This window comes from Camelus dromedarius, chromosome 12 (genome assembly GCF_036321535.1).
Source record: "Camelus dromedarius isolate mCamDro1 chromosome 12, mCamDro1.pat, whole genome shotgun sequence".
In the NCBI taxonomy this organism is placed as follows: Eukaryota; Metazoa; Chordata; class Mammalia; order Artiodactyla; family Camelidae; genus Camelus; species Camelus dromedarius.
The window spans coordinates 44,775,190-44,791,847 of NC_087447.1; the positions used below are offsets into that span (position 1 = coordinate 44,775,190).

At 46.9% G+C, this 16,658-nt stretch overlaps 1 protein-coding gene across 2 annotated transcripts; it reads right to left on the reverse strand.

Moving 5' to 3' along the window:
- Positions 1–4,826: 4,826 nt before the first annotated feature.
- On the reverse strand, positions 4,827–16,656 carry CCKBR (cholecystokinin B receptor). 2 transcript variants are annotated; one of them, XM_010990548.3, is made up of 5 exons: positions 16,436–16,656; positions 7,319–7,570; positions 6,916–7,165; positions 6,456–6,628; positions 4,827–6,307 (listed from the first exon to the last, which is right to left on the reverse strand). In XM_010990548.3, the coding sequence occupies exons 1-5, from the start codon at positions 16,587–16,589 to the stop codon at positions 5,769–5,771; spliced, it is 1,368 nt and encodes a 455-aa protein (XP_010988850.3). In that variant the 5' UTR covers positions 16,590–16,656; the 3' UTR covers positions 4,827–5,768. The 2 variants fall into 2 exon arrangements, with proteins under 2 accessions (XP_010988850.3, XP_064348692.1); XM_064492622.1 differs by lacking the exon at positions 16,436–16,656 and adding an exon at positions 11,793–11,885 and having other exon boundaries at positions 4,829–6,307.
- Between the last annotated feature and the right edge of the window lie 2 nt (positions 16,657–16,658).

The window sequence follows — 16,658 nt, forward strand, 5'->3', positions numbered from 1 at the left end:
TTTTATGACTGTGAAATTATAATATCATAATTAAAGTGATTATTTGAGGCATGCATTTAATATGCTGCTGGTGAAATTATCCTTCCATCAGCACCAGCTGTATTTGCTCCCTTAGAGGCCAAAATTCACCTCCCAAAGCAGCCCATCCGGTGCTGGATAATTCAACAAACTAAGCAGAGGCCTAGGGCACTTCCCAGTAAAGATTTGAACACAGGCATAACATTTTGCCCTCTTTTTAAACCCCACTAAAAGTACAGTAAAGGGATTTTCCCCCCAACTAATGCATTACTTGCAGTATGGGTGGAAGTGAGAGAAAGTCAGGGAATAGGAGCCCCTCATCTGTCCTAGGCCAAAATATAACATGGGTCCCCACCTCCTATGCTCTGTTACCACTCTGGCACCTCGCTGAGGATGGTGCTGATCCCTTAACTGAGTTTAAAGGGATTTTTAAAAAAGGTTTAAAGTCCTCAAAGATGGTGAGAAAAAAAGAGGCAATGACAAAATTTTGGAAACTGAAAAATAGACAGACAGGAATCTGATGACTTAGTAAGCAGAAACCAGACATTTCTGGGTAAGGAAAGAACTGCCACGACTAAATGACAGAATCCTCAACAGGCCTAGGAATTGGTGGTTCAAGATATCTCCGGGAATAAAAGATATCTCTGGAAGCTGAGGCAGAGAGACAATAAGAGATTAGTTGAAAGCTGTTGAGAAAAAGACTTCTAGATCCCTTCCCTAACACTCCTGCTCTTCTCACAGACAGAGGATAGGAGATCTGTCCAGAGAAGGTAAAACTGAAGGTCCTTTCAGGCCCACTTGAAGACAGGGATACCATAAAACTACCAGAAGCTTAAGTGCCTATATACACACTAAATGCCTGGTCAGCCCACCCCTACCCTGTGGTCTCCCACTGACTCCCAAAATGCTGGAACCCAGAGCTTTCTTCTCTTCAGGACATTGGAGAAGGTCTCTAGGAGATCCGACCAGCCCACAAGGAAAGAATCAAAGGTCTTGACATCTGGAGTTCCCCAACAAACAGCCTAACCAGATTACCTAACAGTGAAGCTCCAAATTGACAACTCCATCCACAGCTCAGAACTTCCAATCAGCTGTTGGTCCTCCACTATTAAACTAAGTCCTGTCCTACTGTGAGTAGGACTGACCTGTATAAGCAACAAAATTCCCAAATTGATAGCCATGACGTATAGCAAAGGATCAGTAGTCAAATGACTGTGGTCTTCAAATGAACAACATCTTCAAAATATTTGTAAAAAAAATTCCCATCTAGAATCCTATATCCAGCCAAACTAGAAATCCACTGTGTAGGTAGACTTAGACATATATAGAAATAAGGGTATCAAAAATTTACCTCTCATACAGTCTTTCTTAAGAAGCTGTTAGGATATGTTAGGGGCAGGACCAAGGTAAAGTGAGGTGCTTTCTTGCTTGGGCACAAAATTTAAAGGAGCATCAAAAAATGTGGTGATCAAGATAAAAAATACTTTAGTGCAATATTAAAAAAATGATTTGCAAAAAAAATCCATGATGAACAAAAATACCAAAATGCTAAAGACGGAATCCAAGAGGGCTGGGATTAAGTAAGGGGAGGCGAGTCAGGCCAAGTTCTGCAAGTGCAGGGTGGGGTCCTGTCTTCATTACCCATTTTGGTATTTTGTTGCTTATACACATCAGCCCTAGTTGAAGTGGGACACAACGACACAGGGTCAGGAAGACAAGGAGGGGAGTCTCATTGGGGATCACCTTGGTTCCTGGATATCACAATGACAAAAATTATGTTGTGATTTTACTAGGTAAAATGAGGGTACAAGAATGTGTATGTCTGGTGGGATGATGGTGGAAATGAGAGTTAAGGGCTCATATTCTATGGTGGGTAGTCGATAGATATTCCTGCCCAGCAGAACCCAGGAGTAATATTAGCATGTCATTAAAAGACATGGGTATAAATACTGGAAAAAAAATGGATAAAAGATCTGAAAGCGATTCTTTCTGGGGAAAGGACAATGGAGAAAAACTAGGCAGGGGGCTGGGGACTGCTGTTTGTCTTCATGCCGTAGAATAGTTGACTCTTTAACTATGTGCATATATGACTAGTAAAAGAAATTAAAATAAGTAAATCAATGTTTGAGATTTCAAAAAAAAAAAAGACTCTGAAGTACTCCTCACGAGGAGAGCAAAAATTTATTGGACTGGATTACATAATGTATGGACTGGATTACATAATGTATGATTTTGACTTTGGATTACATGTAGAGGTGGGTGCCAGCACTGTACGAATGCAAGGGCCTCTAGCAATCTTCCTGAGCTTGTCCATTTTCCAGGGGAGAGAGCTGCTGCATCTGATGTAACTCTCACAACTGCATAGCAAGGCATGACATATCCCCAGATGAGGGATACTGACAGATGAGGGAAACTGAGGCTCAGAAAGGGAAAGTAACCAGCCAGAGCTAGTCACTCCATTGCTAGTAAATGACATTGGGGTAGACTGTCCTTTTCTGTCAGATGAAGAGAAATGTTCTGTAGAGGAGTTCTGAGAATGAAATGAATTGGTGTATATAAACTCCTGTCACACAACACCAAGAAGCATTAGGTTTCACCCCTACCTACTCCAACACAAGACCTTCTAGGCCTAGGGCTCAGTCACCTTCCCATGACATCATGCAGCTCTCTGACCAGTATGGGAAATCAGGTAGGAACACACCTAACTATGACTGAAGGGAAAGAGCAGTATGAGCAGAGAGGCTTTATAAGGATGACCGAGCAGGACTTCATGGAGACAGCGGTATTAAATCTGGACTTGAAAATGAGACAGGAGGGAAGAGGGCAGGGCATGACCATTAAAAGAATGACAAAGCAATTAGCACCAAGATGGCGGGAGATTCAACTCCCAGCAGACCTTGAGGCCCATGATGAGGGGAGATTTGACTTCTAGTAGAATTTGAGCTTCAATATATGCTCATTGTGGTACATTAGCATGGTAAATGGCACTACCATAGGCTCCATGACAGTTCTGAGGCTAACCATAAAAAATAATAAAAAAGTGGGCAGTGGCCCAGTTCTTGCGAGTCCCAGCGCCTCCCCCAAAGTAGTTGAAATAATCCTCCCACTTGTTAGCATATGAAGTTACCGAGCCCATAAAAACTAACAACCCTGCACCTCTGTAGCCTTTCCCTTGCCTTTTGAGATGATCTGTACTCTGTCTATGGAGTGAGTATCTACTTTTATTTTAAACACCCATCCCCACACCTTGTGGCCTCTCTGGCCTTCTGAGATAGTCTACACTCAGTCTATGGAGTGTGCATCTCTCTGAAAAAAATCTACTTTTACTCAGCTATGGTTTGCGTTTGAATTATTTTCCTGCATGAAGCCAAGGACCCTCACTTAATGGCGCACATTCCAGAGACTCACCTGGGACCTGGGGCATGGTCATCCTCTCACACCTCATTTTTCCTGTATAAAATGTTTTGTTAGATTTTAAGAGATGGAAAATAGATAGGAGGATCCTAAGACTGCACGTTTGACAACTAGATAGGGCATGGGGTGGAGTGATGGATGTATAAGTATCCCATAGACTGCACAGTTTGTGAAATAGTGTTATTCAGTGCCTATGTGCTAAGGTATCGGCTAGCCCTGGGCCACTGTACTTAAGCTCACACTCCAGGCAAAGAGTCTGGACTGATCCCTCCCCCACTGAGCTCCCCACCTCCATCTGACAATCTGCAGGAGTCCAGGCCCCAGCTGGAGGGGCTGAGGGTGGGGCAACCTCATCAAGGCTGTATCTCCTTCAGAAGGGATGGTGGGGATGGGGGTGGGGAGTGCCACAAAGGCTATGGGCAACCCTACTTCCACCCCCTGGAAAAGCTGGCATGAGAGAGAAAGGCCCAAGATCTTGCTTTCCACAACTCAGACCAGCTGGAATTCTATTTTTAGCCAGCACTGTCTTAGTTGACAGCTTGCAACGCCTTCTCCCTCCTTTTCTTCCTTCCTCCTGCCTCTTGCAGCCCAGAGCCCTGTAGAAAGGATGGATGGGAGCAGCCTCAGCACTGGTAAACAGCAGACCACTCTCCTTTCTCACTGCCCTTCACTCCATCCAGCCTTTGTCCAGAGTAGTTAGTGGGTGGATTTTAGAGGTATTATTGGCTGTGAAGCTAATGAGGCTTACATTTCAGGGCTCATCACTTGCACAGTTTTCTTCCAAGGTCCTGGGCAGTGTCCTAGCAATTTTGTATATAATTTTGTATGTTTTTCTTAAAAAAGGGGGCACTCAATTTTATAAGCTCCAGGCCCTGCAAAACTTGGGTTCACCCCCTGATGGATATGGTTTCTTTCCCACCTCTAGCTGTGTCTACTTACAATAGGATTATTTCTGTCTTGCTCTAATTTATTGTACGACCTTGAGCAGTTTACTTTGCTGCTCTGGGTCTCAGTTTCCCCATCTGTTACAAGATGAAGTGTCAAGGAGCCCTCTCCCAGCATACTATGCCTCTGAGCATCCGTGTGTTTCCCCTTGGTGAGGTCATCTGCTCTTCCCTGTTTGTCACTGAGTGTGTCCAGGGGTGATGTTGCTGTCTCTGCCTCTCTCTAGAGCTGCATCAGTCTTACAGGCAGAAGAGATGCTGGGCTCTGGGACTCCTAGGCAGGCCCAGCCCCGTGCCTCCCCACCCCACACTGCCTCTTTGTTGCTCGCCAGTAAGGGTGCTTCCATGGGGCAGAAACTTGACTAGGTTCTGATACCAGGGAAGAGTGCGTTAAAAAGGCCCTACTCTTTAATTACTTCTCTGTACCTGTCGTGGTCTGACACATGGTGTTTCCAACACACATCGAATAAACTGAGTCTTATCATACAGTGCTTCCACTTGTCATTAAAATTTTAATAAGCATCTATTAATAAAGTACCTTAATAAGGGCATCACTTTAGGACAATGTGCTCAAGAATTGTGATGTGTCATGGATATCCCACCTCCCACCCCCACTCCCATTCCGAGCTACAATGTCCGACACAATGTCTGGGATGACCACCCAGAGAGAGTTCACACAGCCTCATCTAGCCTCAGACCATGGACTTTTTGGCAGGGGGTCATGCACAGGAGTGAGCAGCAGGGGGAGGGATCCAATAGAGAGGACTCCGCCCAATCCTGTGCCTCCTCGTGTGCCCCAAAAGAGTCCAAAAGGAAATTTAGGAGGAAGCCAAGATATTTAGTAGTTCTTGAAGAGGTTGGGTGAGGGAGGAGGGGCAGGGCCATAGTATTTAACTGGAAAGGAATGAAGGGACTTTGCAGTACCAAACAGCCGTGGGTCTGGGAAGCATGAGATTAGGCAGGTTGGTGTTTGCAGCACTGATTGGGGAAGGGCACTGTGAGGTCAAACTGGGGGCCACCTGGAGCATATCAGGAGTCAGTCCTGTGCCAGGCTCCGGAGCTGTTAAAGACTCAGTGCCATTACTATATGTGTGAGACGCAGGTCAGCCCCTGTCAGAATTTCCAATGCGTAGTTTGTCCACTGCGAGAAACGCTGGGTCTGTGTATGTCTAAGGTCAGTGCCATGTCTCTACGTGCCAGGCTCAGTCCCCTATCAAGGGTGCTTCGTCTCCTATGTAGGGGTCCGGCTTGTTTCCTTTGTGTCAGGTAAGCCACCTTTTCCTTTGCATTGGGGTTAGTTCATGCTGTTGGGTGTCAGTCTGTTGTGTCAGTTGGTCTGTGCCTCTTGCGTGTCTGGATGGGCGGTGCTCGTAGGAATCCATCTGTCCTGCCTCAGCCAGGTCCCAGCGTGCTGATGGTGGTGTAGCTCAGTCTGGATAGTGAGGCGATGGAGGGGGTGGGAGGGTCCTCTTCCGGTAGCGGTCTGGGGCGCGCTCGTGGAGGCCGAGGGCAGCAGCGGGCGCACGTTTCCAGGCAAGCCTGGCGAAACCGACGGTGCATGAAGCAGTAGACAAGGGGATTGACACAGGCAGAGGCGTAGCTCAGCAGGTGGATGAAAGAGATGGGCGCGCCTGAAAGAGCACGATGTGCACCGGGGCCATCGAAGGCGCGCCACGTATTGGCGCTGTACACTGGCAACCAACACAGGAAAAAAAGCACAACGATCACCAGTAACATCCGCACCACGCGCTTCTTAGCCAACAGCTTGGCCTGGGCGGGCCGGGGACCGGATCCTGGCCCAGGCGTGGAAGCGGTCAGCGCAGACAGCTCCAGTACAGGCCGGGAGCGCGGAAGCTGCACGTAACAGCCATCTCCGTCCTCACCAGCCAGCCGGGTCTCCGACTGGCAACGCCCGTTCGGGTGGGCAGGGCCTGAGCACAGACGATGCGAGGTCAGAACAGATGGCAGAGTCCCTTCCCCCCCATTTCCAGCCTCTCTTCCTGCTCACACTTTTCCCCGCCCCACCCACTACAGGCCCCGCCCCTTCTCAAAGTCCCGCCCTTCCTGGATTTCACCTACCTTGTCCGGCCCCACCTGGCAGCCCTCCTTGGCCTCCGACCCGGCTCTGGCTTTCGCTGTCACTGTCACCGTCAAAGCGAAGCCCTAAGTAGAGCTCGCGGGAGATAAGCCCGTAGGCCACCGCCATAACCACTCCCGGTACGAAAAACAGAAGCAGGAGCAGCAGTACCGACCTGGAGACAGAGCACAGACCAATCACACGAGTTTCTGACCAGCTTTAATCACGGATGGAGGAAGACCCAAGAACTGATGCTTCTAGGGTTGGTGACCAGGTCCCAGAGGTAGCAGTAGGATTTGGGGTGTGGCTGGGAAGGGCTAGAGAACTGGGGAGGAACCCCAAATGGAAATCCCAGGGTAGTGGGTGCCGAAAGAGAATTGGAATGCTAATTGATAGAGCAGTTGGAGGAAGATTCTTGAGAAGGGAATTCCCAGGAATGGAATGGGTAATAGTCACCCTCACCAGGTTTGGCGAACCCGTGCACTGGGCCAGCGATGCATGCACTGCAGCACACGAGGCCCTGCTGGCTGCACGGCAGTGTACACCGGGTAGGGCACCATGAGGAGTCCGGACAGCATCCACGTGGCTACGATCACACGAGCTGCGTGGGAGCGTGTCTGCCACACCCGCGCCTGCAGTGGTCGGCAGATGGCGCTGTACCGCTCCAGGGCTATGGCCACGAGGCTTAGCGTGGACACACTCACAGACACCCCTAGCAAGGGAAAAGGAAGGGATCACCTAGGAAACTTGCACTGCACACTCACCAGTGTGACCTCCCCATCTCCGATGGAGAAAGTCTCGTACACCCGGCAAGGACTTTAGGACAGGAGACGGGCAAGGAAGGCAGATTTGTTGTGTCACCTACCCATGAAGTAGGAAACCGCCTTGCAGACGACTGTGCCAAAGATAAATGTGCCCATGAGATTGGGCAGGAGGGTAAAGGGCATGCAAGCCACCGCCAGCAGGAGGTCGCTGACTGCCAGTGAGAGCAAGAAGGCGTTGGTGACGGTCCGCAGGCGACGGCTCAGTCCCAGAACCACGATGATAAGCACATTTCCTCCAACACTCATCAGAAAGATCACGGCATAGAGGGTGACTCTAATGGCCAGCTCCAATTCTGGGTAGGAAAAGGGAAAGGTGGCAGTAGGGGGTCTGGCCCCTACTCAGCCAGGCTCTCCATCTCTCTTATCACCCATCCCCACTATCCAGCCAGATCTTCTGCTTCTCAAGTCCCCCCCCCCCCCCCCCGCCCAGGACCCACTCAGGAAAAGGTGAACTTGAATCCTTGACCCTTCTAACCCCTGGAAGTCTGGTTCAAGTGGCCTAATGACCCTTCCTTTAGAAAGCATGTCTCGTCTCAAGCTTTATTCCCAATCCTCCTTCTCTTTGACAAACTTCTCGAAAAGATTATTTGCATCTTTTCATTCACTCCTCAATCTATTACAATCCAGTGCCTTGTTCCCCCAACCTATTCTGCTCGACCTCTCAGTAGTATATTACACGGCTGACCACACATTCACTACCTTTTGAAACACTGGTCTGATCATGTCTTTATTGACTTAAAAAATGATAACCAACCAAACAAACAAAAACCTTCACCTGCTCTCAACTGTTTGCAATCCTTTAGCATGGCATCCAGATTCTCCCAGAACTGCCCTCTTCCTTCCCCCACCTTCTCCCTGCAATGCACCCACTTAAGCCACTGGATGACTCAGTTTCTAGGAGGCATCACATGCACTCATGTCTCCTTCTCTTGCTTATGTTGGTTTCTCAACTTAAAGTGCTCTGTCACCACCCCCTCCCCATGAATACCACCCAACTAATATCTCCCAGTAACAAACTTGTTTTCTGTATCTGATGAATTCCTATTCACTGTTGTCTTTAAAGACTCAGACTGACTGCCCCGTCTTCTGGAAGGCCTTTCTGGGCACCTTATTTGGAGCTAATCTCCCTTTCCTCTGACCCATGCATGTTCTCCCTACATCTGTTAGAACCGTTTTTACTTTCTGCTTTGTATTTTAATTGTCTCCAAACATTCATTCTCACTCCACAGACATTTACGGAGGACTCCCTTTCTACCAGGCACTGGGGCAAAGAGATAAATATGGTAAATGCCCTGGCACCTGAGAGCTCACAGTCTAGAGGGAAACTCAGAGGTCTAAACAGATAATTGTCACATGGTGTGATAAGGGGTGAAGTTGAGGAATACACAGAGAGCTCTGGGAGCTCACAGGAGGGACATGGAGAGTCACTGGGCTAGACAGAGGCTGACCCCATGCATTTGTGTCATTGTCTATTGGGAGAAGGATTCATCTTTGGGCTTTCATATCACAGCCAAGCAGATCCAGAAAAAGTTGGATTGAATTACACTCAACCTAGTCACCCATACCCATGGCATCAGCATGAGAGAGTCAAGAGCTTGGAGGGAGAGAGGGCAGGGATGGAGCCTACCAGGTTGCGGGGAGGGAATGGCCCAGAGCTGCAGCCCCCTTTTCCATAGCCCCATTTGGCTGACTTTTGCTTAGCTCTCAAATTAAACTGTTTTTTTCATAATAATAGCCAATTTATTCAGAAGCTGTTGTAGGTTTCAAGTGAGTGCTATTTACAAGGGGTCCCCTAAGTGAACTTAGCAGTGATATTACTTGCTCAGAGCACACAGTGAGCAAAGAGCTGAATCAGAGTAGAAGCCAGCCTCTAAAGCTCTAAAATGCTTTGCCTCCTACTGCTGCCTCACTTCTCTGTCATTCATTGTGCTGCCCCTCCCTTTCCCTAAACTCTAACATGGCATTTCTCACTGTAGTATTATGTCCATTTTCTATCTCCCCCGCTGGACCATGAACTCTTGAGGACTGGGACAAGGTCCATCTTGTTCTCCAGCATATCCCTAATAATGTCCCACCACCACAGGAGGTGTCAACACATGCTTGCTAACGAATCTTAGTGGACCTCTGTCACTCTCCACACAAAGGCCCTATTCTGCCCCTCATCCATCCTTCACGTCTGTGCCTCTAGAACTCTGACATGCTCTCTCCTTGCTGCCTCTCTCTCTTTGGAGATCCGTGTTGGAGGATCTTTTGGGTGGTGGGAGGAAGGTAGTCAATGGACAGGCTGTGATTTGAGATGTGTTACTTTTACTATTCTATACAAATCATCTGTGTCTTTTTAGAATCTGGGCCCCTCTCTGCAGGAAAGGCTTATGGAAATCTTATGTGTTACAATTTGAGGGGTGTGTGTGTGTGAGAAATAAAGAACCTTTGGGAGGGGAATCAGAGAGGTCCTTGGACCCCCCAAAATAGAGCTGGTGGTCTGTCTCACACTGTTTGTGTCTTGTCCCTGTCCAACACCCCTCCCCACTCTCCTCCCTCACCCCTTAATCTCTCTAATTCTATCATCTCTCTCACATCCTCTTCTGGATGTTTTTCTTCAACTGGTTCTTGATTCAATAACCAGGCCTCAAGTTGGTACAGCACTGTAAAGTGTGAAAAGCATATTTCTCATTCATTCAGCTGACTAATGTGGACCATGTGCGTGCCCTTGAACTTGGCTAACTGTGGTGGAGCTGAGAGATGGGACTAGGCCCACTCTTATGAAGCCCCCAACCTGCAGGGGACCCCTGAAAACTAGAAGACAAAGTCCCAGTAAAAATGACCAGCAATTGAACAATGCTTTGCTGTTTTACTGGGCATTTCCAGCTGTTACCTTATTTCCAGCCACCACTGTCTCTTCAAGTCTTTGCTGTTGAACAGTTAGTAGATGTGAAAAAGACTTATCAAAAGTGATCTTAGAGCTAGGGGTCTGGGGAAAGGGAGGGAGGGATGAATAGGTGGAGCATTGGGGACTTTCAGGGCAGTGAAACTATTCTGTATGATACTGTAATGGTACATAGACGTCATTATACATTTGTCAAAACCCATAAAACACAACATAAAGAGTGTACCCTAATGTCAACTATGGAATTTAGTTAATAATGTATCAATATTGGCTCATCGATTGTTAACAGATGGACCACACTAATGCAAATGTCAAGATGTTAAGGATAGGGGGAACTCTGTGTCTGAGTGTGTGTGTGTGTGTGAATGCATCCCTGTGTGTTTGTGTGGTGGCACAGGAGTGACCATGGTGGCTTCAGTGACTTGCAGCCTGAGGTAATGGTGGAGGAATAAGAGATGGACCTCCTGGTTACCACCACTAGTGCCTTGACAGTATACCTGCGGGCATCACCTTGCCAGGGATGGGAGGAGAGCAGAAATCAGAACAGGGGACTCAGAAGACGGGGACTCAGTCAGCTTCTGGGGTCTAAAGGATCTGCATTTGTGTTGTCCAGATGATGGCAGAGAAGTGTAGGTACAAAAATACAGATAAAATGACATGAAACAAAAATCAGGCTTTTTTTTTTTTTTTTTTTTTAGAAATATCGAATCACTGTGTTGTGCATCAAGAGCTAACATAGTGTTGTAGGTTAATTAGACTTCAACAAACAAACTCATAGAAAGAGAGATCAGATACGCGGTTACCAGTGGTGAGGGGTGGGGGTTGGGAGGAGGGGGAATTGGATGAAGGTGGTCAAAAGGTATAAACTTTTAGTTATAAGATAAATAAGTATTAGGAATATAACGTCCAGCATTATTAATATAATTAACACTGCTGTATGTTATTTATGAAAGTCGAGAGAGTAAATCCTGAGTTCTCATTACAAGGAAAAATATGTAGTTTTTCTACTTCTTTTGTATCTATATGAGATGATGGATGTTCACTAAACTTGTTGTGGCCATCATTTCATGATGTATAGAAGTCCAAGCATTATACTGTACACCTTAAACTTATACAGCGCAGTATGTCAATTATATCTCAATAAAACTTGAAAAAAGAGTAATTGATTATTAAGGCTTCCTGCCTTATTTATAGGTTTTATCTTGGCATAATGTATCTTAAGACTTTTTCCTGCTTTAATATGAAAAAAACTTATGAAGGTAAAACATAATTTAGATCTGCATATAGGTCTTATTTACTAAGGGCCCATGAAAAAAATCTTGGAGAAGAGAATAGTTCATTTATTATATTTATTGTATCTCCCTCTCTCTCTCTCTCTCTCTCTCTCTCTATTTATCTATCTATATAATATCTCCCCCCTTCTAGATGGAACGTAAGTTCCAAGAGGGCAGAATGCATCTCAAATGTCCAGAACGTCTTACATATAAAAAGCATTCAATGAGTATTTTGAATAAATGAATAAATGAATAATTCATGAATTTTCTAACACTCAGTCATTATGAATACATTTGGTTTTTAGTGATGATAGTATATATACACATATTTAAGAAATTTCATTCTGTACTTACCATTTTAACTTAGGATCTGTTTCTCTAGATTATAATTTTTCAATTAAATATTCATTGCTAATGACATTTTCATTAGTTCCGATAGAAATATGGTCACACATCCTAAAGAGAAGCAATATGGCATTTTTACCCATGTGGAAGGAGCAACTATCCTGAACTAAGCCTAACATTTTTTTGTGATATAAAAACAACAAAAATTTATTTTCTAGTGTTCCTACTACATTCCAGCTCTGACCTGAACTTGAGGCTAGTGCCAGCTAGTCTTCTTTTTTTTTTTCAGTGGTTGCACCATTTTATTTAAAAAATTTTTTTTAACACCTTTATTGTCGTATGATTCCTGTACAGTAAACTACACATATTTCAGATGTACAATTTGATGAATTTTGATAGATGTAGACACCAATGAAACCACCACCACAATCAAGACAGCTATCATTTCCGTCACTCCCCAAGAGGTAAAAATTTCGAATTCCCAATTTATCCCTTCCTATCCCCTTTACCCCTGAAAACCAGGCTTTTTAAAGAAAGGACTCCACAGAACACTGAGGCTACTGAAAGCCTCAAGTCCTGCTGTCCACTGGCGTGTTGGATCTGGTCCTCATGCACACAGACATCAAAGTGGTACCCATGCCTGTGTGGTGAGGATGGGTAGCATCCAACTGATTGTGGGTAACAGCTAGGCGATGGGGACATCCCAACGTCAGTGGGTACCAACCGAGGGAGCAGAAGTAATATGCAGGGTGTGTGTGTAGATAAGATGAGAGTAAACATTAGGTAACACTTTAATCTTTGAGATGGTCTCTGGGTGGGTGAGAGTAATGCATATTTCTGGGGGTAACATCTGGAGATAGGTAACAGCTATGTGTCTACAGGTAATATCTGATGGAGCGTGAGTTGCCTTTAAGTTTAGGTTATACCTGAGTAAGTGTAACATCTGAATGAGCAAGAGTCTGCAGACAACATCTTATTTTGTAGGTAACATCTTCAGGAAGCATGGGTTCCATTCAGAGGCCTGTGGGTGAACGGGGGCACATCTGGCTGATGGTTGTCATGGCTGACTGAGCAGAAGTTATATGTGAGTATGTGTGGGCAATATTAAAGTGAGTGTGGATAAGAGACATTAAATTAACAGATTAAGATGTCAATCTGATTGAGGAAAACAACTGAGAGCCTGAGTGAAAATCTGTAATGTCTGAGTCTTTGTGGGTAATATCTGATTATGTAAGACTAATGTCTATGACTTTATGGGTAGTATCCGGAGAAAGGTTACTGAAGTGAGCACAGCTAATATTTGATTGTGTGCAGACAATAACAAAATGAAAAAGAGCGTGTTTGAAGGATGAGTAGTATCCACATGACTGTGGGCAGTATTAAAGTGGGTGTTTTTCTGTGGGTAGCTTCTGAGTGAACAGGGGTAACATTCAAGCCTATGTGGATTATATCAGAGTAATGTGAGGAACACCCACATTTCTGCTGGTAACACTGGAGTGAGCCTGGGTACCATGCATCAGTGGGGGGGACATCTGAGTGAGTGTGGCTAACCGATTCTCCGCAAGTGACCTCTGCCTGCCTGCCTAACTAACATCCAGACGTGTGTGGGCGGCAACAGCTGGATGACGGAGGCCAGTTCTTGCACCTGGGCTCTGTGCTGCTGCACAGTCTGCTTTCTCAAGGGCTGTGACTCCACAAACCATCCCCACTATCTCCTGCACTCCCACCGCCCTCTCTCTTGGCCCATTCCCCATCAGCATTTAAAAAGTTCTTATGGCTACTACACACACTCCCCCCAAAGCCAAATAGACACACACACACACACACACACACACACACCCTACACACCCTTCCTCAACCCTATGTTATTATTGCTAGCACAATCCTGTTTCTCTCTTTGTCTGTCTCCCTATCAAACTTCTGGAAAGTTTTGTCTGCACACCATGGGTCACTTCTCATGACCCCTCCCCACAGCCCAAAAGTCAACCTACCTAGTCAGGCGGTAACACCCACAATGCCTCCTAAGGACTTCCTGTTATTGAATCCGAAGGATGCTGTTCTGTCCTTATCTGACTTACATGGGCAGAATTTGCCATCACTTATCCCACCCTGCTGGAAATTTCATTTTTTCCTTGCTTTCTTGTCTCTCTGACTGCTTTGTCTGGTCTCCTTCATGGACTCTCTTTCCTCTGCTTGGCTTTTTAAAAATTGGTCTTCCTCAGGGTCCTGTCTCAGAATCCCATTTCTTTTTATCTGACACAATCTCTGTATGATTTAACCTATTCCCATGGCTTCCACTATCTCCTCTAGACAAACAGCTTTCAAGGCTGTATTTCCAGCTCTTACCTCTCCCCTGTGTTCCAGAGCCTCGGATTCAAAAGCTTACCGGGCAACTCCACCAGTATATTTCACTGGCATTTAAACTCAGTGGGTTCCGAATGGAACGTAAAATCTCCTCATTCAAACCTGTTGCTGTTCCTTCGTTATCCTTCTCATCATATAGCACCAACACCCATCTGACCGTCTAAGCCAGAAAGCTGGATGCCATACCTTGACCTCTTCTTCCCTCTCCATTTCTAATAAATCATCAAGTTCTGTTGATTCGACTTCCAGAAGTGCCTCTCAAATCCATCCAATTCTCTCCATCTCCACTGCCAGTACCTTCGTCAAAGCCAGCATCATCTTTCACCTGGACCAGTGTAATCTAGTAGCCTTTTAAAGTACCCTCCTCCCCCACCTCTTGTCCTCCACTCCATCCTCTACACTACAGAACTAATCCTGGCAGTACTACTGAACCTCTCAGTAATTCCCATTGCCCTCAGGATAAAATCCACACCCCTTAGGTCCAGAAGGCTCTCTGGAAACCCCTAGGCTGGTCCGCATTCTGAATGTTCGTTATTCCTCTCTGATAGTACATGTCTCAGGAACACAGAAACTATGACACACCGAACAAAAGTGCCATGGATTTACACTCTGGGCATTTACATATGCTGTTTCTCTGTTTGAGATGCTTTTTATCTTTTTTTGCTCCTTCACTTGGCTGGCTTTCCCTTAGCTTTAGAATTTTTATTTCAATTCACTCTTCACCTCCTCAGGAGGTCAACTTTGATTTCCAAGGCTCGGCTAGGCCAGAGGGGCTCCTCTTCCGTGTTCCCACGCCCCCCCTCAAGGCACTTCCCACTTTCTCTGGCAATTCCCTGCCTACTTGCCTCTCTCCCCCATTAAACTGTGAGCTCCACGAAGTAGGAGCTGTGTCAGTTTTGTTCTACTCACGTTCCTGGTGCCTAGCACAACCTCTGATTCAAAAATACTTGTTGAATGAAAGAACCTAGATGTAAACAACAAGAGGGGTGTGCCAACTGATATGAGAAAGCATGTAATATTTTGTGGGCTAAATAAATATTGAATTACAACTTATTCACACTTCCCCTTCTTGAACTTGGAGTAATTTTCTTCTGCTTAGCACTGTTCCCTCTCCTGGAATCCCACTTCTTGCTTGTTTACCTTCTAAACTCCAGCTTCAAGGTTCCCTCTGTGAAGTTTTCAGACTCCTTCTCCTTTGGGTGCTCACAATTTGGACCCTCCTGTGGGACTTCCCACACTGACTGTGATTTTCCTATTGGTTTTGTCTCCCTGCTGGAGACCTTGGGGGTGAGGGTCCAGACTGGGTCTAACTCATCCCTGTGTAGCCAGCACCTAGCCCAGGGACTACAATAGCAGGTGACTAGTAACCAGGAAAGAAGGAAAGAAAAGGTATGGGAAAGGGAAAAATATGACTTGAGCAAGGTCATCAAGAAAATGTGGATGTTGGCTGATGGGAGAAGTGAGAGTCATTTTGGGGACTGGGTGAGTGGAAGCAGTCTGGGGGTTGGAGGGGAAGGTCGCACAAAGGGATAGGGTGATGAATGGGGCAGCCAGGCTCTGGGCAGGAAACCTAAGGAGAGGCAGGTTGGAGAGGTGGCTTGGAAGGGAGTTGGAGACATGTTTGGAGACAGTGAAAGAAAGTGGATTTAGGGTCATGAGAACTCCAACTTGAGAGGCAAGGGGATTTGAAGGTGAGGGAAAGGGACAGGCAGCTCTAGAGAACAGCTCCCAGTCTAGTGTCCAGCCTAACTCCAGTTAGGGGATCTCTTTGGGGAAGGATAGGGACTGAGGTGAGGGACACAGACGACAATAACTCTAACTTCCCATCCAGGCCTTCCAGAGTGCTCCCTCCCCACAATCAGTCCCCTTCTTTCCCCCTAGTCTTGTCTTCCTTTCTTTCCTTCCCCATTGTGGCTCCATGAACTGGATGCAAAGGGCAAAGAGAAACCTGGAAGGACTGGCTAGAGGAGCTCCTTGCCTTCCCATTGTATGTGTGGAGGAGAGGGCTGTGTGTTGGGCAGGGTGCTGTGTTTTAGGGGTGACCAGGAGCTCTGGGGGTGATCAGGAGACCAGGGTGTAAAAGGGCTCTGACAAGGCGGTGTGAAGCTGCGATTGAATTTTAGGAGCTGTGGGGGACCAATGTGTCGGGGTGGGGGCTGTTGGGGGACTGAGGGGGTAGGAACTGTGCAGGGAGAGTGTGGGCGTTTGAGGTGGCAGCAGGGGCATCTGTGGGTGTTGCGGGATGCAGCAAGGAGGAGCTTGTAGGGGGTGCTTAGGGAGGCACCCACCTCGTGTCCCGGCTCCGCGGATGCGTGGTGGTTCGCAGGTGAGGTTGCCGGTGCCGCTGCCATTCTGGAGGAGGCTCCCTGGGCGGCACAGGGAAGCCCCCGGCCCGGGTCCGGATCCCCCCGGCACGCTCCGGTTCAGCTTTAGCAGCTCCATGGCCCCGGCCCAGCCGCCGCCTCCCTCCGCACGGCCGGGCGGGCTCCCGCTGCGGCTCCACCTGCTCGC

What these genes read in the sequence shown, in the direction of transcription:
- CCKBR (XM_010990548.3), bottom strand. Translation starts at nt 16,589, where the DNA reads ATGGAGCTGCTAAAGCTGAACCGGAGCGTGCCGGGGGGATCCGGACCC. An exon ending in GGCGGTTTCCTACTTCATGG is followed by an intron (nt 7,166 to 7,318) that starts GTAGGTGACACA and finishes TTCCCTTGCTAG; the next exon opens with GGGTGTCTGTGAGTGTGTCC. An exon ending in GCACGGGTTCGCCAAACCTG is followed by an intron (nt 6,629 to 6,915) that starts GTGAGGGTGACT and finishes CTCTGTCTCCAG; the next exon opens with GTCGGTACTGCTGCTCCTGC.